At 40.6% G+C, this 23,315-nt stretch overlaps 1 protein-coding gene across 4 annotated transcripts in view; it reads right to left on the reverse strand.

Moving 5' to 3' along the window:
* Nucleotides 1-23,315, reverse strand: part of ADARB2 (adenosine deaminase RNA specific B2 (inactive)) — a 309,775-nt gene that overhangs the window by 90,741 nt on the left and 195,719 nt on the right. For all 4 annotated transcript variants that reach the window (XM_030497240.1, XM_030497230.1, XM_030497258.1 and 1 more), the window contains 2 exons: nucleotides 17,598-17,684; nucleotides 8,870-9,777 (listed from right to left, as the gene is read on the reverse strand). In XM_030497240.1, coding sequence (XP_030353100.1) covers nucleotides 8,870-9,777; nucleotides 17,598-17,684 — 995 coding nt within the window. The remainder of the gene's footprint in view (nucleotides 1-8,869; nucleotides 9,778-17,597; nucleotides 17,685-23,315) is intronic.

The raw sequence follows: 23,315 nt of genomic DNA on the forward strand, positions 1-23,315 counted from the left end.
GGGGACACAGCCGGGATAGCTGACCCCAAGTGACACAAGGGATATTCCATACCATATGGCATTATGCTCAGCATATAAAGCTGGGGGAAGAAGGAGGAAGGGGGGACACCTTTGGAGTTATGGCATTTGTCTTCCCAAGTAATAGTGATGGAGCCCTGCCCTCCTGGAGATGGCTGAACACTTGCCTGCTGATGGGAAACAGTGAATGAATTCCTTGTTTTGCTCTGCTTGTGCACAGGGCTTTTGCTTTACCTGTTAAACTGTCTTTATCTCAACCCATGAGTTTTCTTATGGTTATCTTCTGATTCTCCCCACCATCCTGCTGCAGGGAGTAGCATGGGGTAGACAGGGGTGAGCAAGCGGCTGTGTGGAGCTGAGCTGCTGGCTGGGGTTGAACCATGACATTTCTGAATACAGGATTTAAAAGGAAAATTTATGCACTGTAGCTTGTCAGTGTTATGGGGAATGCTATTAATTTCTTCCTGTCAGTCCGTCAGTGTTCTGCAGAACATGGTGACAACAGCAGCCTCATCCCTCTTGTACTTTGATTTCCTTCAGATGTCAAAATGTAAAACATGCATCTGAAGGTTCTGGCCCTGAAAAAGCAGAGGGCATCTCCTATCAGTAGGATTATTATGATTGTGACCAAAAATATCCTACACTTAAAAAAAAAAAGGAAAAGGAAAAAATAATTTCTACGTGAGGGTTCATATGGCAATATTTTGTGGGTTTGTTTTTCAGAACCTTTTGTGAATTTGAGTAAAATACTCTGCTTATTTGGCAAATAAATAATTTTTAAGATGTCTTGCTGTCTTCTTTAAGTAGTAGCCAGCACCTAGTGGAAAGGCAAATACAATCCACAGACTCCTCCAGCTGTGCTGATACGTGCCAAAGTAAATGTTGCTGGTTTAGGCAATGCCTAAACCATCAGAGAACCTGACAGATGTGTATGAGTTATGATCAGCAGGAAGGTGCTACAGTACTTAAGAAGGTGTATTTTTGAAGAAGACAAGCACAGAATGGGCAAAGATATCTTTGTGTCAAGAACTCATGCCTGCGGTTCTGTAATGTTCATGTAACTCTATATAGAAAAAAATCCTGAGTGGCCTTTAGCTGAGCACTGAAGGGAGAATATGCAATGACGCAAAGGCACCAAAATATGACAGTGTTTTAATGTGTTGTCAGCCGTGGCTGGAAATAGCAAAACCCTTGGGCCAAGCTCAATGATCCATATGATCCATAGGCACTTATGTGCCAGGGCTTTTTCACTTTTCTTGGATGGGAGCTGGTAACTACCTTTAGCACCTGTGGAGGTGTTTTCCAGAACTGTGAACCTCATGGTCCATTCTGCTTTTTTCCATGTTATCACATTATGAACCACTATAAGTATTATATGACACTGTTTTGAGTGATCATGCTGCTTTCCAAGAGGTGCCTGCTAACTTCTGGCTCAGAAAACAGTTTTAACAGCTATGTGATCTGTTCCCATTTTCATCTGAATTGCTGACACTCAGATACAAAAAATTCAGCGTGGCTCTGTTTTTTATCTTACGGTGCACATCAGTCAGCTCCTCACTGCTGCCATAACCATGAGCCTTCAAGGAACTTGGCTTTATGCCTGTCGTGGTATCAACCACTGCTCCCTGTAATTTTGTAGTTTGGTTTTTCTGGCTGCTGCCGTTGACGGATGCTGCTTTGGTTAGCAGAGAGTTTCTGTGTAGCTTGATCACATTTAAAGAAGCATGTTCAATTTCCGCACCTCTCTTGAACATGGTTTCTCTGCAATGACAGGACAACCAAGCCCTAACAATATATTTGTGGTGCTGTTATAAACTGTTGTCCCCATGATGTGTGTACAGGGGACATTAGGCACTGAGGGTTAGATGACTTGTGTGCATATCAAGGAGGGTGGAAGAAAAGAGAGGGCTGATTCAGGAGTAATGAATTTATTCTCAAATACCCCTGAGAGGATTTTCCCTTAAAAGTATAGGGCAGAGTTGATTTAGACAAAAACTAATTATCAAACAAGAAATGAAGCCAGTGTTGCTGTCATCACTCTCTCCACAAGACCTTGGAGACTCACATTATTCCTTGTGTTTAACCTAATAATGCAATGACCCACACAGAAGGGAAAGGAGTTGATTGTAATTATTTCTGTGAGTAATAGTGCCCAGTTCATAGAGGATGGCCTAAAAATAGGAACTCAGCAATGAAATGACATGAATAGAAAAATCTAGAAATCATGGGCTGCTTAGGCTATTTCTCTGAGCAAACCAAAACACATCAATTTTGTTCATTTGACTATGTTTCTTCAGGGAATGTTCCCGCCTTTAGTTTTTAAAGGTGAGCTGGATAAAGAGAGTGAGAAGAAACAGCACACACAGAATTTATAGAGCAAATCAGTGCAGCTTCAGTAGCATGAGCTCATTTGGGTGACACCTCAGTGTAGTACTGATTTTAAGGTACCATTGTCTGAATTCAGGTCTGATTACATGGCTGGTGTCTGCAGCAGATGTGATGACAAGTAGGTTAAGAGCAATCATGCTTGGATGCTTTCATATCAAATGTCTGCTCCAGTTCAGAAGACAAATAGGAAATAACGCTTAGCTTGCTTGGAAGTAAACACTAACTTATCAGTTAGAAAACTAGAAAGTGTGAAAAAGCAACATGAATTTGTCTAGAAACAATACTGAAGTATGTAAGGTAGAGGAGGAAAGATTTATGGATGCATTAATATTTTATGTGTGTTAGAATTCAGTCTAAGCTGATGGGTATCATGAGACAGATGATATTAATTGTTTTCACTGAATAAAACTTTGTGATGAAAAGAGGTGGATAATTTACCCACTTTCCCAATGAATATGCATATTTATCTCCCATTTCTATTTCTCAGGAGTTTGTAAAAATATTGTATCTTATCACATCAAGCATCAGGCATGTAAAAAAAGAAAAAGAAAAAACTTGCTCTGATAAATTTTACTCCCATTAGAGATTCAAACTCACGTGTAAGATGTTCATATAAAGAAAGCACTAAATGAACAACAAAGGATTTTACCCTCTCACAGCACATGAGCCAATTGTCCAGTTTTGTTTGGTTGTATAAGTGTCTAAACACATAAATCACTTTTTACATCCATTGTAACAAGTCTAAAGTCTGCTCTGTCCATTAATTCTCAACAATCCTAAGATTAAGCCCTAAATATATTCTACCTATTGGATTTTATGACATGCGTGCTATTTTTCTATGTGTGTGTGTATGTATATAATCCTTTCACATTGCAGTGTGTATGAGCAGTTTAGCTGAGATAAAAGGGGAGGAGAAATGCTGGGTTTGTCCAAAATTTATATACAAATGCACTATTTAAAGGCTAGAGGATGCAATAAAATAAAAGGGACAAAGACGTTCCCTGTTGTTCAGCAGGAAGGGAGCGGTCCTTCTGCTGCATGTGATACTAGGCTTCTCAGCAGCATCACTGGAGAAACCGCAGGCTCTGAGCTGCCGCCTTTCCGAGGTGCGCTGGCATTCTGTTTCTAGTCTTGCCCTCGCACCGCGGTGTTCTGCCTGCCATACAGTTGGCACAAGGACCACAAGAGGGAGGTAGCCATCGTAAAATAAATGGTAGGCGCCTGCTTCTGATACTCTGTACAGAGAAGGAAAAATCTGTTTGAATAATTAAGGCTTCCTAGATGTGACTACAGATAAAAATAGATAAAGAACGTGGTTTTGACATGACTGTAATGCTCCAGCTCAAACAGGGAAGGCTTCGCATGGAACTCAACCAAAGAAAAATTCACTCTGGGCACTTGTATTACACTCCATTTAGCGGAGCAGAATGATCATGGCTTGTATTAAGTAGATAATAATGAAGCATCATAAACAATGTCAGGATGCAGTCCAGGATGAAGCAGGAGCTTTAACGAGGTCCAGCTTGCTGAGAGCTTTTTGAAGTGTCCCTAGCTCACTCACAAAGCCAGAAAGTAACAAAGGCGACTCTGACAGCTGTGACAGTGTCTGGTTTAGAAGGAAGTTTTATGTGCAGATGACACCAGTCTGCGATTCAGCTTTCATGTACTAACTAGCTCTGCTTGTTGCTGGAGCCCTAATCATTCTGCACAACCTGTTTCACCATAATGGGTTGCACCCATAATAATTCTTCACAAATCAGATCCACACCATCAGCTTCCTGAATAGGCAAGGTTGGTTCGTCGTGGCAAAGAGAAGTCAGCAGAGTCCCCACTGCGGCTCACTAGCAATGTTTAATAAGCTAGACTCTGAGAGGAAGAAATCAGATGCTGGTGCTACGCATGTATGGGTGGTATGAAGTATTTGCAACTCCACTAAAAGAGCAGGCAGCATCCAAATCAGACAGCTAAATCATATTCACCCCACTCTAAATGCACTCATGGACTCCTCAGAGTCTTTATGAGGAAAAGATTATATTTTTAGTTTTCTTTGTTCAGAGGAAGAAGGGTTCTGGGGTGCTTATAAACTTAAAATACATAAGTATATATACACTTGAGAAAAATGCCTTTCAGCTTTAAACATTTTTTTCTTGAAGATATTAAAATTATTTTTTTCACTTCTGTAAATGAAGATCAGCCATTCATTAACTAATTATCACCATTATCACTGCTCTCCTAAGTATTATTAATTAGGTGAGTGGTATATTTAGAGTTTAACATCTCCATTAGAAGAATTTTGTTTAGCACACCTAATGCTCTGAAAGCCTTGAGCATGCTCTGTATCACATAGGACTTAAAGACAAGTGCAGTGGAATCTTTTGGGGATCCTGTTGGAGTTTAGGACCAGGAGGGAGCAGGGAGTTATAGGGTACAGCAACTGAGGAGCTAAAGAGAGAGGTATGGAGGGTGGAGATGGATAAGCCAACTCAGACACTTCTTCCTGCAGCAGACAGCTAGAGCATTACTATAGCCCAACTGATGCAAAACAATGTGTTATTTTGTAGTGATGACTGGTTTTCATGTGCAAATCCCTTAATGTGTTTACACATATGTGCTGATGTTATGAGAGCAAGTGACTGGAGTCCTTTCTACCCTGTTAACTTTTTTCCTGTGATTTCATGTAGGTAGCCCTTCTGCATCTCCCTTTGATCTTGCATGGATTATATGCATTAAAACATCGTAATTTCTTCATCTAAGACTCAACTTGTAATCTCTCTGGGGCAATAATCATCTTTTATGTTGGACTTGTATGATGGGTAAGAGGGTGGTCCTGGTTCCTCAACTGTGAGCCTAGAAGTGACTGCAATCTTATTAGCAGGCAGGATAATAATAACAGTATCTGGTGTACTAATGCCGTGCCTCCAAATTGGTTCTTTTACTATTGTTTTGCTTAAGAAACTGTAATCCTATAAATGTCTCAACTGCCCATTGCTCTGACTATAAACAGCAACTTTCCCCACCTACAGAGTCAGAAATAGGTGGCTGAAAATCAAACATTATTTGTATTGCAGAGGCATCTCTCTGGTCCTCAACATTTCTTTTTCTTGCATCCCACTGTCAGGAACTACACACACACCCCCCTGTCAGCTGTTTCTCTTTGTGAAGGAGAAAACAGAGAAGGTTATAAAGAAAATCTACCTCGTCACCGGACCAGACAAAGCTCTTCACAGACACAGGCTGGAACAACTTCTCAAAGCTCAATGCCAGCTCCGTGTGCTGTCCCTCTTCACAGCAGAGTCAAATCTATCACTGCCAACCTCAGCCCCAGATTAATAGAGACACAGGAGAGAGAGCATGGTTGCAAAGAAGGTGGCAAATGAGGACACCGAGAGAAATAAAGTGAAGAAGGCAGGAGCAATTGGTACTGCATGAAAATGAAGCAGTTTACCAACACAGAGAAACAGGTTTCTGGAGGAAAGTGGGTGAGAGGCGTGTGGCATGGGACTTTCCCCAACATGGTTGTTCTTCTAATGACACTGCTCACTAAGGTGACACTGAAGTTAGCTGGCCTGAATGCCTGATCTGTTTGGGATAAAGAATCTTTGCAATGGAGATACTGAGGTTGCTTTGGTCTATAAATGAAATGGTTTGGTCTATTTGGCAAATAGGAATTTACCTGGATTCAAGCTTTATTTGCCAAAGGGGGAAAAAAAAAAGAAGTTTCTTTTTCATGATACACACACAAACAACGAGGCATCATTTAAACAAACAAATAAATTGACGGCTACTGCTCCTGAGGCTCTGAATGTGACCCAGCAACAGCAGCATTAAGCAATTTCAAAGCAGAGTGAATAAGATTTTCACACCTATTCTCTTCTAATTTAGGTCTGCTTGAAATCCAAGCACCCCTCTATTACTAATTTGTTATGGCAATATTAATTAATGGTTTTGCTCTACAGCAGTAAGAATGCTGTTAAGACTTAGTGAGATAGATTAGAAGGACTACAAGATTAGAAAAACAATTTGTAAACTGATCAGATGCAGTCAGAGGTCACCTTCATGTCCTGAAATTAGCATACTGCACTTGGAAAGCCTGGGAGTGTGTAGATTTATTTCTACCAGTGCGGACTCAGGGCTGGTTAGGTCAGCACCCTTTGATGTTGTCTCCTATTCTGGAATACAGGAGACATTGTTCCCAAGGTGAGGAGAAACATTCATTAGACTTCCATAAAAGCTGATAATTGAAGAAATTGCTTATTATTTGATGGACCAAGTATGCTAGGAAACAAGGAGCAATATTTAGTGAGAAGGCACACAGTGATGTGATGTAATTTCCATTCTCCTGACTCACTTTATTTCTGCCATTAGTTTAGTAGATGTGTAGGCTCACGTCTTGGCTACTCTGACCAACATGGTGTGCCGAGCCTCAGACCATCAATAGCATTATCTTACACTTCAGTGTCATAGAACAGCTGTTGATAGTGGTAAAGAAGACACAACCTCAATTATTCTGGCTCTAAATTATGAGATTCCTTTTTTTTCCTGGTGTAAAATGTTATATACTTTTGTTTATTTTTGCAGTATAACTTTGCAGTCAGCCCAAACGCATTGTGGAACAATCACAGGGAAGAAAATCAGAGGCACAGTGACGTTCTTTTAAGAAAGCACCAGTATTGTAAATTGCTCAGACTGGAGGATATGATGCCTTTTTTTGACGTTTTACATTGAATTTCCCTTGGTCAGCAGGAAAAGTGACTGTCAGACCGAGGGCATGCTTGAGGCCCAGGCAGAGGGATGCCTGGAAGCCCTGATGAGAAAGGCAGAAATGTCAATGGTCGGAAGGTACAGCTCATAAGGACATCTGAACTTTTTTGACGCTTTCCTGGCCATTGTGAAATCCAAAAATTCAGCACAAATGGACTACCAGTATTAGAAGTTTTTTGGCTTTTGCTGTTTCCAGTCCTAACACCACTGATAACAGCAACGGGAATAGGAACAGAGACATGCAAAGTTTGGAATACTCTTTGTAAAGGGTAACCACAGAGATAAACATATTCCTGGATTCTGCAAAATACTTGAGATCTAGGTGAAACTGTTACACCTGATCTTGTTTGCCTGTCCCTACTATCAATAAGTTAGCTATCTGACATCCTAACAAATACAATGAAGCATGCGACAAGGGTTATTACAAAACAGAATTAAATGAAAGAGGTGGAGGATTATGATGTATTTTAGAATTTCTTACATTTCTCATGTTTCCTTTTTGGAAACATAGGAAGGAAACTTGTAGGTCACCAAATACAATTCCTGCGTCCTGCAGGCAATCATGTCACCTAAAGATTCCTCCTCTACCAAACTCCTTGAACAGCCAATGGACATCTTTACTAATGTTAATGAGAATTGCTACTAATAATTTGCATTTACACACTATTTAAGGATCTCGAAGTGTTCTTTTATATAATATGCTCATTTTTATTACAGGCATATTGGATTTAAATGACTTGCCTGGGGTCTCACAGCAAACCAGCAGCAGAATGATTCTTAGTGTTCCCAGTGCTTTGCATTAAATCCTGGACATTAACAGCTCCCTTCATAAATGGAGCTTTGTAGCGGTAGATCACCTCCTGGTTCTGGTGGATCAAACCTTTTATGATAGTGCAAACAAATCAAGAAATTACTTGAAACCATATAATGTTTCCCAATGTCTGCAAATCCTGGCTTCCTTTGAACTTAGAAAATTGACACGAGTCTGAGTAATGCTAAGATAGCCTTTGGCATATCACCAACTATGAAATTTTGATGTGCTAAGTATGTACCTCAGATCTGTATTTTCTCTATGAATACAGCAATAATCTCTTCATTTGTTCCAGGGAAAATTCAGGGCTTTCACTAAAACTCCTGTGCTGTTGGAGGCATACTTGGAAATAAACAAACAGACCAAAACCCAACCCAAAAAGTAAGGCTATAATAAACAAAAATCCTTAACTTTTCTAGTGGCAGAATTGTCTGGAGACTGCTTCGACACAGGCACATTCCTTGTCATTGCTGTCTCCTCTGAATGGCACTTTCCTCAGTAAAAAAATAACTCTAAAAGGAGGATATGGGGCATCCCTTCATTTACGGGCTCCTTTCTGTCAAGAAAGATGCAGTACCACAGAATGACCTGGTTTTTCTGCTTGTGTCAATGTCATCATTCTCTCTAGCAAGCTGAAACATTGGCATTTCCTTCTACAATTTGCCCTCCCACTTATGCCTCCTACGGAAAGGGCTGTAAATTGTACCCAATGACTTCAGGATATGGTTTTGCTGGTGGCATCTGGCTCTTTGTATGAGAAAAGAGCTATTTTGTGGCATGGCACTTGCTATAACATCAGAGGAACCACCTGGTAGAAACAGCTACAGCAAAGCTAATGCCATTCATCAAAGAGCTCCTCCAGCGTGGTGGTGGCTACCCAGGAGTTCTCACCTGTGGCAAATGGTGACATTTACTCCTGCTGGGAATGTGGCTGGGCAGCCGAATGTTAAAGAGGGCCTGCAGGGCTGCCTGTGCTGCTTGACCCTTGGCCAGCTTCTTGCTACGTCCTGAGCCTTCAAATGTTCTCCCGTCCACTCGTACTGCCATCACAAAACTCTTGATGTGCTGCTTCTCCACTGTCTCTGACAGGCAGACGTACCGCAGGCCCGACCGCAGCTCATTTAGCAGCACCACTGGGTTCTTCTCGCTCTCTGCTTTGGATGCCATCTTGTGCTTGTTTTGCTTACCGTGGCCCATTAAGTCTAGCGTATGGCAGAGTAAGCGCCTGTGTCGATAAGCAGTGGAAAGCAATTCGTTATTAACAGGGTTATAGACTGAAAAGTCCTCGCTGTGTGTAGATGGTTCAAACTCCTTGAACAGAGTATCTGGAAAGTCTGCCTGATCAGAAGTAAAGTCTGTGGATGGGTTGATGCAGTTCCCCATAGCAAAGTGAGCTTGACAGGCGTTGGGGAACTGAACGAATGACTTCAGAGCTAGCTCTGCAGCACGCATTTTAGCTTTCTTTTTTGTGGGCCCTGTGCCTTCAAATGTAAGTCCATTTACTTCCACAGCAACAGCAAAGACTGGAGCATGCACTGGACCTGTCTGGGAAACCATTTTATATTGTAAACCTGGTTTTAGTTCATGTAGCTGAACCAGAGCATTCTTTGGCGTCACTGACCACGAGACTTTCTTCCAGATGAGCTGGAGTTTGCAGAAATGGCCATTATTGCCTTCCTCTAAGGGTCTTTTTCTCTTACTGCTAGGTGTTCCCCCTCTTGCCCTCTCATTAGATGATATTGGATGATCCTCCAGGTTGCCAATGTTTCGATTTTCCTTTACTTCTGCACTGCTGGTACCTGTTAGTAAAGAAAGAAATAACCTCTCATTACAGTTATCGTAGTAGCTGACATTATGCCTAGGGCTGGCAGAATAGTGCCCCCCCCAAAAAAAAGTTAATGACATATCCTTGCTCAGCCCTTTTTGGGTTTTTTCCTCGCATATCTGTATAATGGTTGATTTATTATTTATAGCACAGATTTTCTGCATGTCCTGAATGTTTACTTATCCCTTAAGTTCTACTTGTACTATTCACTACCCTCCTGTTTAAAAAAAAAAGATGACATCATTCAAAGATGAAGCATAACTGATGCCATGTGACTTAAATGAACTACTACATTCACACTGGATAATTACTAGTAAAAAGTGAATAGTTTACAAAGTTCCCCTAAGCTGAGATTTGTTCTATAATCCATGTGGGTGAATGGTTATGAACACATTATTAGAAGTCAGAAACGATTCACGAATGATTCACAAACAGAAAAATGGGCAAATGCATTGAATAATCTATTTGCAACAAATACATTGACTGGCTCTACTCACAGCATAGACTTTTATATTGCTAACATCATGAATAGAGTCTAAGAAATAATCTGACAGACCTTCCTAGCATTTGAAACAATAATCTGGTCTGGACTCAGATTCTGATTTATTAAGTGAGTGTCTTTCAAATTCAACTGCAGATACTCTTGGCTCCTGCATCAGCAACAACAAATATTGCAGAAATTCTAGATAAATCCAAATGAGACTAGGAAAAGCCAGAACATCATGGTGGGACTGATTACTGATGTAAAGAATGACCTATGTCAAAGAAAAGAAATGGGGGAGAGTGACTGCCAGGAGGGCCAGGAAGGGAATGAAATAAGTGGGGAGCCATTGAGAAAGCACTCCATTTTTATTGAGCCAATGAATCACACACTGCTGTGAACTACGCTTGTGCAACACCCATGCTATAAGGCACTCTTTGCTACAGTAGATGTGTGACTGAGAACAGAGATTCATCTCACTGATGTCCTGAATGAGACAGAAAATGTTCTGCTGTCTAAATAAGCATCCTGTATCATATTTGTCATTTCTCATGAGTCTGTTTAAATGCACTGCATCTCTGATACAACCTCCAGTCCTCCTGTGGGTACCTTGGGGCAGAGACTAGTTGAGGAAGTACACATGAGTGTAACTAACCCGTGAAACAACCCATCCCTGGAGTGATGCACCTGATCCCTTTCTGAGCAGCGCACTGTCTGGCTGCCTGTTGTATTCCAGTCAGCACTGAGCATGGAGCCTATCCTGTGGTTTGTTATTGTCAGACACAAGCCTGCCACCTGTGCAGGCTCCGAGCCCCAGGCATAGAGAAGGTCCCTGTGGTCCTTAGAGAACCAAGAACGGCCCTCCCACTTTATGTGGGGCCATAGCTGTATTTGGTTTCCTCTATACCCTGATGTACAAGCTGTCTGCAAAGATGTAAGGGGTAAGCTACTGGCTACGCGTCGAGGAGCTTCTGCTGGAGTGGTGTGTCTTTGCTGAAGCCACGTATTAGGCTGGGCTGACAGATGCACAGGAGCCTCCAGGGAACTATGTGGAACCAACCATCATAATTAAAAACCTCCTTTATATCCTGATGAGTTGCGCTCGTATTAAATAGAGACTTAAAAGACTTTTTTCCATCAAAGCAGTAAGTCTACACTCATGCAAGTTGTTCCACAGAAAGAAGCTTACTGATTAGATATGAATAAAAATCATGGCTCAATTGCATGTGTGGGGGCCCATTTGCAGGACTGGGTGTTTAGGCTCCCTTTCCTCAAAACACTTCAGCACACACTGAGCTTCCAGCCTGCGTCTCTGTCTCACCAAAGTTACTTGTAGACCTCTGTGCTGTGGTGCTTTGCTGAGGCAGAACACGAACTGGCAAATTAAGGTCTTAGTGACTAGTTAATTTTTAGTTTCTGAAGCTAAGGGGAGAGAATGAAGACAGGTGAGGAAGGAAAGAAAAAGAAATATACAATAGAAAAAGAAAACTTTCATCATACGGCATTCAGCTGTATAAATATGACATCTTTAAACCAGCCTCTCTGGAAATAAGACATTTAAAAGGTCAGGTTAACTAAGACACAAGGATAATATGGTCCTTCCTTATTGTGTTCACACCTCTATTTATGGAAACTCTGATCAGAGGGGGAAGGAGATGCCAACTTTAACTTTCCTCTATTTAGCCTGGCAGTCACTTTGGCCAGCCGTTTTCCACTGTGACCCTTTCTCCTGTTTCCATCCCAGTCAGAATATGCCTCTTTAGTTGTGTGCATTTTTTTAAATAAAGGTGAAATAATTTGACTCAGACATACTTTTGCAGGAAGCAGGATTGGTTCTGTATTTCACACCTCCTCGCTCATCTTACCTAATAGGTTTTTACTGAGCCAGTTATGGTACATAATGATATTGTAGTCAGGAAGCATGAAAAGAAAGATAGCTCTTGCTTCTCACAATATTTAGGTTTGAAAAGAATTTTTATTGATTATGCACCACTGAATAGGAAAACTCAAGGGGTTATTTGTATTTATAATTCATATTGTCTTATTCCAGCTGTTTTTTCTTTCATAGTCACAGAACCATGGATTTGTGAACATGAATGTGTGACCTTAGACCAGCTTACCTTAATCACTCTCACTAAAAGTGGTTAACTAAAACCACGGCAACATAAACTAAACATTACTTGTTTGTCTTAAACTCTGTCTATGAAATTGTCTAGTCCAAGTTTTGGCCAACAGAGAGTTTGCATTGGTGTAGTGAAAAAAAATAGAGAGATACAAGTGTAAAACTGCCAGAGATCAGGCACAAAGGATAACGTGGACAATATTGGGTATGCGGGATGGTAACATGCTTATACTAATGGTATGTTTTGGCCTAGTCACAGTAAGGGAAATCCATGCAAATATCCTTACAGTCAACCAGATTTCTGGAGGACCTGATCCTAAAACACCAGGAAATAGCTCAGTTCTTCACAGACCCCAGTGGGAGCTGCAGTAGGCCAGAAGTCATCATGGCATGTAAATCAGAGGCAGCCTAAATTCAGTGAGTGCCGCAGAAAGCCTGGGAGCCTGATGGACTTGTGTGATAGATACCTGGCAGCTGCTGGACAATGTGAAATTACTTTATACTTTCAGGTATCTTTGAAATAGGAGGTCTTTGAAATGTGTCTTTTATGAGACCTCCCTGTAGCAGACATAAGATTACCTCTCTAATGGTGGCACATGTACTTCTATTGTGAAAATCAGACAAAGCAGGCAAACGACACCAAACCATGTAAGATAAATACTGTAAGCAGCTGTAATAGAACAATCACAAGCAATTTTAGAAATGAAGAGCACTAAAAGGAAAGGGGTAAGTTGGAGGAAGCACACAGGGAAAATGCAAAACTGTGGATCATTTTCAGTCCTGTTATCTCTCATAATGTCTTTGCTCTTGAGTTCCCAAAATACATTGTCTATATTTTGGGGGGGGGGGAAAGATCATAAAATATGGTTCTCCTATGATGAAAGGTGGGAGAATAATAAAATTGTAAGGGGAGGGAGTTTAAAAATAAAAAAAAAAAAAAAGAGAAAGAAAAATATTATATTTTTTTGGCAATAGTTTCTAATTTATTGTGTAAGATTTCTAAAAAAGCCCCACACCTCTGCACTGTAATATCTCCTCAGGTAACTTTATTCACTGATTTTTGCAGTTTCACAAGGAAGAGGAGACATTGCAATCTTGTATTTGTTTCAGTAATTGAATGGGAGAGAGGAAAGCAGTTAGCGAAATATATTTATTTATGCACTATTCCTCAATCTTCTGTCTGCTCTTTCATGTTTTTCTCCTTTTGGTCATTATGCACAGTAGAGTTAACCTGAGAGTCTGCATCATCAAGAGCTTTTCAGAACCATAATGCATCACTAATAATGACACTGCCTATGTCTCTGGGTCATAAGGGCTCTGCAAAACTAGCCATCTGATACTCCACGCTACATTTGAAGAGATAATATTGTTCCTGTTGAAGGTTATTCTGCTGTCAAGCCAACTTCCAGGGAGGATGGGAAAGGAGAGGTGGTAGATGGCATCACAATTTTGGCTGGCATCTTTACTATTGAATTACAAGTGGCAGTACATTATTGGAAAGCTATGATACTGAAAGAAAGAATTTGCAATCTCTCTAGTATGCAAACTTGTGGTTCAACTGATAGCTCTGACACAGGAAGCTGCTGGCTTTAGAAGTTTTTAGTAAACACAAGATTGCTACCAACACACTTTCAACAATACAAGTACGACTTAATTTTTATTTTTCTGTGTTTTAATATTTAACCCCTGTTTGATCTGCTTATGTGGAGTACATTTTTGCTGTCCATCTACATCACCTTGACTGCAGAGGTTAGAAGGATTGACCTCCATAATTCCTGGCAAACTTAAAAGTGAAAAATTTTAAATTAGAAATGATAGGTATGAACCCAGGAGCCAGAGCCATGGCACTTTTGTCCAAGGTCAGCTATTACATCAAATGCAATGTAGGGCAGTCTCCTCTTGCAATCAAGATGGTATTTTCATGCACTTTTTGAATCCACAATGGAGGATTGGAAACTTCTGGTGGGATTTTTAGGTTGTATTCTTGACTGTAGAATAATAAACTTGCAGCTAGCAAAAAATCGATCCTTTCTTTCTTACATGAAAACGCACAGTTATGTATTATAAACCTTCATGAAAGAAGTCTACTTAAGGTAAACCTGCCATGATCTCTCTGTTGCTGCTGAGCCCTCCCCACCAGCTCAAAGGGTTCAGGCTGTTTAAAACAGTATTGTTAGACTTTATTGGTTTGTAACACCACACTGTGAAGGGAAGCATTACCAGTGCAAAAAAAGTACAGGACTTTTTATTTACAGACTGAAGACTGAAAATTTGGGAAAGGTGATTGCCATTGCCTCTGTCTGTTCCAGAATGAAGACACTCTACTTTGCCCACCTTATTATTTGAAATAACTGTGAAATCCATGCACATCTAGTATAGCTCTTACCAATCAGGGGCATTATTCAAATGACCTAATGATCTGGCTTAGGTAATACTCAGACTCCGATACTCTCTGTTCAAGTTAGCAAATAAGTGCATGCAGCAAAAACCATGGGCAGCCCATGGCAGAAACAGGTCTAAGTACATGCCTCCCTGAATCTGGACCAGACTATAGCTTGGCTTTAGGCATGGGAACAATACAAATGATGCAACAGACACAGTTTTCAAACTAAAACAGGGGGTCTGATTCTGTGGGGGATTGCTTGCAGCTCCGACTGCTGGAAGGGGATAGCCACCGTCTTCTTAGAGGCAGGGTCCCTGCTGTATTACACTGTGCAATCAAAAGCTCTGGGGCCTCATGCTGCCTGAGGAGGAATTTGACCAATATGCTCACAACTGAACATGCTTCAATACACTGAATCTGGCGCTGAGATTCATCCTACAAGACTGTTGCAGTGGCTGAAACATGTATGTTGGGGACCATCACCATCAGCTCCCTGTGCAGACGCTGGGGAGAGGTATACATCTGCAGAAGGGTTCTGTACCAAGTCTGTACATACGGCAAGACTGCACAACGAGATCTCCATGAATCATACACTCCTGCTAGAGGTACCTCCCAGATTTGCAAGTATCTCTGTCTAGTGATAATCTGCCTCGGTATAGTGTGGATGGAACGATTAATGATCAGGGACAGGCAGAGGTCTGTAACATCACAAAAGGCAGGCAAGCAGGCAGTGAACAAGGAATGACTATTCAGTTTCATGCAATCCAAGCACTAAAGACAGCAGGCTTGAAGCAATAAAAGGGTGCACTTTTTGACAGCACACTAAATCACTCCCTGTTCCTGGCTGTTGGTGAGATCAGAAGTATCAGTGGGCTCCAGAGATGACTAGACAGGTCTGTTGATGTCTAAGAAATACGAAGATTCAGCACGCAAACTCTAGCTGAGTAAATTTTTTGCTGGGTGCTAGAAAGATACACCATGGGGAGGACCCCCATTTAAATGTCCTTTTTCTCAACACATTGCTAATAGCAAATATTGAAAACTGTACAGAGGTAAACTTCCTGTTTCTAATCCTTTGTGACATTTCTCACATTCTCAGCTACAACTGACTTCTGGTAATGAATATGGTGGTCCTTCATCTCGCATGTTCAAGATAAAGTCTTCATCAGACACTGGTGATTACCCAAAATTCCATTCCAAACGTGCATAGTGCCTTTGATATATTTTTCATGGATCATAAACCACAATAATAGGGTCTATATGCTATTAATCACCAGCCAAAAATGCATATGTAGTTAACCTGGCATGGGTCCCTTTGTGAAGAATGGCTAAAGGAATGTGAAACAGGATCTGTATCCATTTCAGCTAGCAGGACTCTGCCTATCGATACAGCACAGTCTGGGTAGGGGCACTTTCACAGGATGCTCAGTGAGCTGAAAACTACAGGGATAAGCAAACCACTTCTCTGCCTGGCCAGCATTCTCCTAGGATCTTGTTAAACTGTTAACACAAAAGAAGGTTCCTCTGCTTGTTCAAGAGCAAATCACTGAAGCTCTTTAAAACGCCAAATTGCTACACAGGTGCATGTGTGCTGTAGACATTAGTGGGATTTATACCACTACCCTACAAGTGAACACTGAAATATGGCTGCTTTTAAATGAATTTTTTTTCTTTTTTTAAAGATTCTTATAGTAACACCTAAAATATGTTGTATGTGCCAAGAAACAAATTGCTGCTTTGTCACTGGAGTGTATGTTTGACCCAAGAGAGGACTAGGCAAGATGACCTCAAGAACAGTGCAATTTGCTATTTCTCTTTCAGAAAACATAGTGTAACCCTGTCCATGTGAGCTATTTTAAAGCTTGTGCAGGCACGAAGCAGTCTTGGCATTACAGTAGCAATAAGAAAATGGTGTTACAGTGTTTGGCTTGTACAAACTTCCTACATTACCTAAAAATAACTAAGTAACACTTTGGGGAAACATTACGCAGGAGGTGCCTGCATAAGCTCATCATGTACATAATGTTTCCTGCGTGTACTTCTTATATCTCTTCCTGAAAATGTAGCCTCCCTGGGACCAATTTTGATGGGTTTTCAGGATTTTTTTGCCTTTGCTTAGAACTGCAAAAACTCTGTGCAGCAGAAAGGTGTGATGTCCATGTGATACCCAGCGGCAGAAAATAGAGGGCTGCGCTCCTTCACTCCTTTAACAGCTATTCTCCTTGGTGCTCCACCATGATTAAACCAAGGAAGATTAGCAATGTCAGGGGAAAAAATAAACAACCAAACATTCCTCCCACCAACTGGCTCTAATAGGGCAACATGTCAATGTGTGTGTGGCTGGAAAGAAAACCCATCTGGTAGGTGATACTAAAACTCAGAGTTGCTCATTTGGTTCAGAAAGCTTCCTTCCCTTTTTTAACTGTTCCAGGATGCATTACAATAAGCAGGGCTGGGTAACACCCAGTAATTGCTTCTGGGTGATAAATGAGCTAGCTTACTGGGGGTTATTCAGTCCTAACTACACACTCCCAGACTTCTTGGCATTTTGGAGACTTCAGCACTCCTTCAACCCAGCAGCACTTTCCTCCAGCTCTGCGGTCATGGGTTCAGGGAGTGTTAGTGACTTTGTCCAGGTGTAAGGGCCCAAGAGAACCCAGTGGCTAGTTCTGGGGTTACATATAGTTTATTTAAGCCTGGTTAACCACCTCTTCTCAATTAGATTTAATTTCTGGTGGGGTGGGTTTTTTTTGGGAGGGGGGGTTTCTTTTTTTTTTCATCTGTCTGTAGAGAAAAAAGACTTCTTACTTAAATTGTCTTCATCCTCCATGGTGGTTGCGCCAGGACTCAAGTACTTGAAGGGTGCTATAAAGGTTGACAGTATGCTTACTTTTTCTGGAAGAAAACAGAAGAAAAGATACATATGAAATCAGTATTTTGTCAGTGCATTCTGATCTACGCCACACTTTTTCTCAGATCAAAACATCTTGGCAAGTCTGGGTTTTTTTTGTTTATCCTGACTCTACAGTTCCACCAAAGTTCATTGAACTGCAATGCACTTATAAGAGCTGGCATGTGTAAATACCACACATATATTCCTCATGGATTTTGTCCCTGTATAGTGTTCCTTTTTTGTGCTTCCCAGTGATGGTCCCCAAGCACTGCAGAGTTGGGAATGCAGGATGCAGGTTGGTCCATCTGGGAACAGGGGAGGCAGTCAGACCTGGAAGGAAGGACATGAGAACTGCTCTAATGGATGAGACCATCAGCTCATCTCCTCTTGTTTCCTCTCTCTGACAGAGGCTAAGCCAGAAGTCTCAGAGAAAGCTGAGATGGCATAAGAGATTACAATGGCTTCTAATTCTATAAATCATTGATTTGATTTTTGGAAAACCTTTATGGTGTGCACAGGAAGCTACTATCCCAACAGTAAGAATACTATTTGCAATACTTCTTATTCACATTCATACTAATTGCAGTTCCTTCTACCTGCAGTTTCTGTTTATCCCGCAGATAGTGGATGGCACAGATGTTTTCTTTCAGTGCCACAATCAACATCTGCATTATGTGCCAGGACAGATTCAGCAAAATGAGAACTGATACTGATTTATACTAGCTTAAAATTTGACTCAAGAGTTATCTATAGGGAAAAGTTGCTGTTAACACAAACACTAGAAACAGAGATATATTGAAGATATGTATTTTATTTAGTTTGATAGCCAGTTTATTTAGTTTGTTGTTAAGTTTGTTTAGGCTGAATTTCTCTGACAAACTGTGGGTACTTTGCTGGGTACCAGCATTAGCAAAGCATTTAGTTTAGGTAGCAGAAGAAACAGAAACACACCTTACAAAGGTGAGTCATAACTTTGAAGGACTTTTAGTTGATTTCCTAAAGTACTTCTCTTCTTAGAAAGCCTCAGTTAGGTGAAAATGAATCTTGCACATTGTGAACAACGCTGGGCTTTCATTCTGTGACAGAACCATCAAAACCAAACCAAGAATGTCTCCTTTCAAGTGACGCAGGTAAAAGGATTCTCATGGGGACTTCCTTTATTGGTGAGAAAATATTTCTCTGATTTTCCTTAAGCTACCTGGCTGCTAATCTACCACTGGCATTCCAATGGAAGAGCATTTAAACTTTTTCAGCAGCACATAGCTTTTTGGCCTGGTTCTTCCTACATTTGTTAATAATCCTTGCTCTTGTTTAAGATTGTTCTCAGACTACATAAAAAATGACTGCATACGTTTGCCCTTAACTATGTAACATTACAGCTCAACTCTGTTATGAGAAATCACAGTAAAAGCTGACTTCTCTTTGTTAGGTAAATATAACAAGCAGAATAAAAGATTGCCTAAAGAAAACCTTTTTCTGTCCAGAAACCTTTAAGCACAGACTAATATATAATTAGAGCATAAATTAGCCTCCTTGAATTGTAATTTCATTACGGGATTGTGGTGATGTCACAAAACAAAAGAATGAAGCTACTTATGAATGTTTTAGCCAAAAGATTTTCCTAAGTGAACACTTTGACACTTTTTTGCTAAGGCATTGCTCACTGAGAAATTTGGTATCTCCGTACAACACTGTCTCAGTGTGCGCGGGACTGTTGGGTTGTGATCAGGATAAAGGCTGTTACTCACTCCCAGCATTGTTGACTGGTTTCTTTTATTAAAGTGAAAAAAGTGTAGGTATATTTGGGACCTAAATCAAAGGCTACATTCGGTAAAGCAAATGCTTCAGATGATAGACATGGGATCCGGGCAGTCCTTGGCTTCAGCACCAGCAACGACCGTTGAGCCTGGATACTGAGATGCAGTGAGCTGGAGTGTACTCTGAGCCTGACTGCTGAGAGCTCTCAGACCTTCAGGACTAACACTCAAGACACTGATGTACACAAACTTACAGCTTCTTTGCTGAGAAAATATTCTCAGTTCTCATAGAGAGTTAATCCATCAACCAAGCAATGAGGACATGTGCTTTCTTGCTGAGGTTGCTGCTGCTTACTCCTGAGAGCAATCAAAAAGCAAAACCATGTAGCTTTATACTATATACTATTATTAGGTAAAAGAATATTCCATGATTTATCTTTCACCCCAACCAACTTTTTGCAATCAAATTATAGAAGATAGATGACAGGATAATTATTTGTAGGTGTTTACAGGGAAATAATCTGTCTAGGTATAAAACTATTGGCACGATTGCGTATTTCCATCTTTTGCACATTATTACCCATTACTGTATATATACCATAGGACACTACTTCAGCTTTATTATCAATGGTGAAATTCAGTGTTATTTTTGTTTACCATTTCAGAACAAGAGAGAGTTGCATATTCACACTTTATGGTCCCTGTGTATTTTAATTTCCATCACAATTAGACATATTTCCAGCAGTTTGATGAAATCTTATCAGTAAGAATAAAGGGCATGGTTGCATACAAAAAAGCCATACAGAGAAACACCTTTAAAGCCTCATTTTTCCTCTCATTCTCTTCTCCTCCTATGAGCTTTTTCCCCTCACAAAATGAGCAATGACAGGTAGCCCAAAATTAGAGTGGGTATTTTTACTTTATAATTGTAAACGTCCTCTATATTTGTCCAAGGAAATAATTTTCAAGGCTAGGAGAGAGGCTCTAAGAGAACAAAACAAGACATTTCAAAAACTCTTTTCTCCAGAAAGGCAGAATACATAACCCTACATTTGAGAATCAATACAAGGAACTATTATTGCTTGCATTACAATTGTACTAAAAGCCTCCAATAACATGAAGGAGAGATTTCATGAGGGCCTACATGGACAAAAAGGAAGCTGTATTTACAATGAAAACTGAAAGACAAAGAACAGGAATAGTGGGATTTATTTCTAGCCACCCTGGAACACCAAAGCAAGAAGATAGTGTCATATTATCTAGTGCGTTCACTATAAAAATATCCCTGCAAGTGAAGCCAAGTGGAACTCTGTTCCAGTACTCCAACCACAAAATTAACCATTTCTCCTGATGAGAAGTCCATTACAGGAAGAAACCTCAGTCTCCTATGTTTTGGGATGGAAAAAGATTTCAGTTCACATTTTTAAGTATATTTTCCAATAACAGCCAATAGTCAAAAAAGAATCATGAACACTGTTTGACAGTAGCCATGTAAATAATTTAAACAAATAAAAAAACCCGACTGGTTTTACATGAAAACCAGAAAATTATTTACTCCAAATGATTCAGTAAATCCTGGCATATAAGGCAGCCAAGTTTGTACTAAAATCTGCTCTTTTTGTGAGGTTGCTTTTGCCCTGTGGATGCAGTCAGAAGACTAGTCAAGGGTCCCATAAATACGGTTTTATTGTGAAGACAAGAATACACATATACAGCCGTAAACAGCATTCGTGCCCTTCATACCTATCAGTATTTAAAGGGCTCCAGACAATATGGCTTGATCATCAACTCCTCCGATATTCTTTCATTCTCAATCACCTGAATAAAAGCAATGGGAATGGCAGGAGCTAAACACTTTCAGAAATGAGGCCTTATACATGTTGGACAAATTATTTAGCTTTAAGAAGACCAGACTGAGTGGGGTCATAACAACAGTCTTCAAATACATAAAAAGCTGCCGCATAGAAGAAAGGAACAAACTGTATTCCATATGCATTAACACAACTAGAAGTAATGGACTTAAATTGCACCAAGGAAAATTCACTTTAGACATTAAAAAAACCTAACAGTAAGGATAGTGCAGCAGTGGAATAGATTGTCTACTGGGGAGGTTGAGGAGCTGTTGGTGCTGAAGGGGTGTAGGAAGACAATTTGCACCTACAGTGTGTTGCACCTCTCCTTGGACCCATGATTTACAGTCCCTCCTATCCTTGTGCGTCCCAGCAGAAAAAATTATCCTGACCATGATGTGACATAGCAGGTTCTAGCTCAAACTTGGAAAAGCAAGTAGTATTTGCTATTATTAGCTAATCTCTGAGCAGAAGCTTGTGGCACACTCTTTTGCTTGGCAGCTAATGAGCACAATTAATAATTTTTTTTTAAAATGCAACTTCTGAACACAAGAAGGATTAGACAGATGGCTACTAGTGGTTTGCCAGATCAGCGTTAGCAATGTTTTACTGAATTAGTTTCATTCTCATAGTCAAATTGATTACCATAAGCTACTTAACTTGTCAGAGGTTTCCTTAATAATATTCTTTCAAAAACACAATGTGGACATTATAAACTAGTCGTAAGTAATATTTTTTGGTTTGCATTGAGTATGAAATTACTCTGGAAGGGTCAATTCTGATACAATAATGTCAATTCAGCTGCAAAACCTCTTGAAAAACCCTCTCATTTTTACTTCTCTAAAGTATTTGCAGCTACTGAAATAGTTACATTTATATAGTTGTGTTAACCTTGATTTATTTTGAAAGGGGGGATACAGGGAGGGAAGAGAGCCTGCATATCAGGAGATGATTCTCTATCTATCTTCCTTCTCATATCTTAGTCAGTTCAGGCTTGGACTGACAGTGATGACAGGGCAGACGGATTCTTTACAGAAAAAAAAATGACAAATTTGGGGGGAAAATAGCAACGTCTTTAAAGCACACCACTTACTGAAAAGGGCTCAGAGCCTTCTAAATTATGGCTTGTACAGCCACCATGCTGCATCATTTAGTTTAAGCAGTTAGTTTCTAGGTAGGGATTTACTTGCTTGGTGTCAGAATCAGTCTTTACAGCTGAATTCAAGAACCAGTTGTTGAGTCATGAGTTACTGATAGTGCAGGGCTGCAGCAGCAGCATTGCTCAAGTGCTTTTTGCTTCACAGGCAAGCGGGAACTCTCTGCGTGATGCTCTTTTACACCCACTCTGACAAAGCTGTGCTGGGGTGCCTGTGGATGAGCGCCATGGTACAAGTGAGGTTGGGAGGACTGTGTTTAAATTAGAAACATGGCTGCCCTAAACCTTTTCAGAGGGCTCATGTTTCTGTGCAGCCAAAGCAGCATCCTGGTGCAGGAGTTCCAGCTTGGTGCCTTGCACAGGATAATTTCAAGCCTGCATGTATTTGCAAGGGGCTATTAACACATGCCTGTTCCTCCTTGGTTTGCATTTTCTTCTCTTGCTCCTACACAATGAGGCCTGAAGGAGAAACCCTGGTGGCATCACGAGCCCTGGAGAGCCATCAGTCAATGCAATAAAAGCAGCACATCTGACTGAGCAGCCCAAGAGGGTAAAAAAGAGCCTGTGCACTGGAGGATGTGAAAGGGTTAAAATATGTTAATATCCTGTCTGCAGATATGCTGCTTGGCACCCCTGGGAGTGTGGCCTCCAAGATGGACAGTTACTAAAGATGCTGCTTGGCACCCCTGGGAGTGTGGCATCCAAGATGGACAGTTACTAAAGATCTGCTTTTTATAATTGGTTTTCAATCCAAGGCATTTGCAGTGATATCCCACCCTGGCCCACATTGGAACAGTAAGGAAAGCTTTTCTTGGAGGTAGCAGAGGAATATGCTGAAAGAAAAACCTTCTGGTGGAGTAAGATTTTTGC

The sequence above is a fragment of the Strigops habroptila genome, chromosome 1, assembly GCF_004027225.2.
Source record: "Strigops habroptila isolate Jane chromosome 1, bStrHab1.2.pri, whole genome shotgun sequence".
Classification (NCBI taxonomy): domain Eukaryota; kingdom Metazoa; phylum Chordata; class Aves; order Psittaciformes; family Psittacidae; genus Strigops; species Strigops habroptila.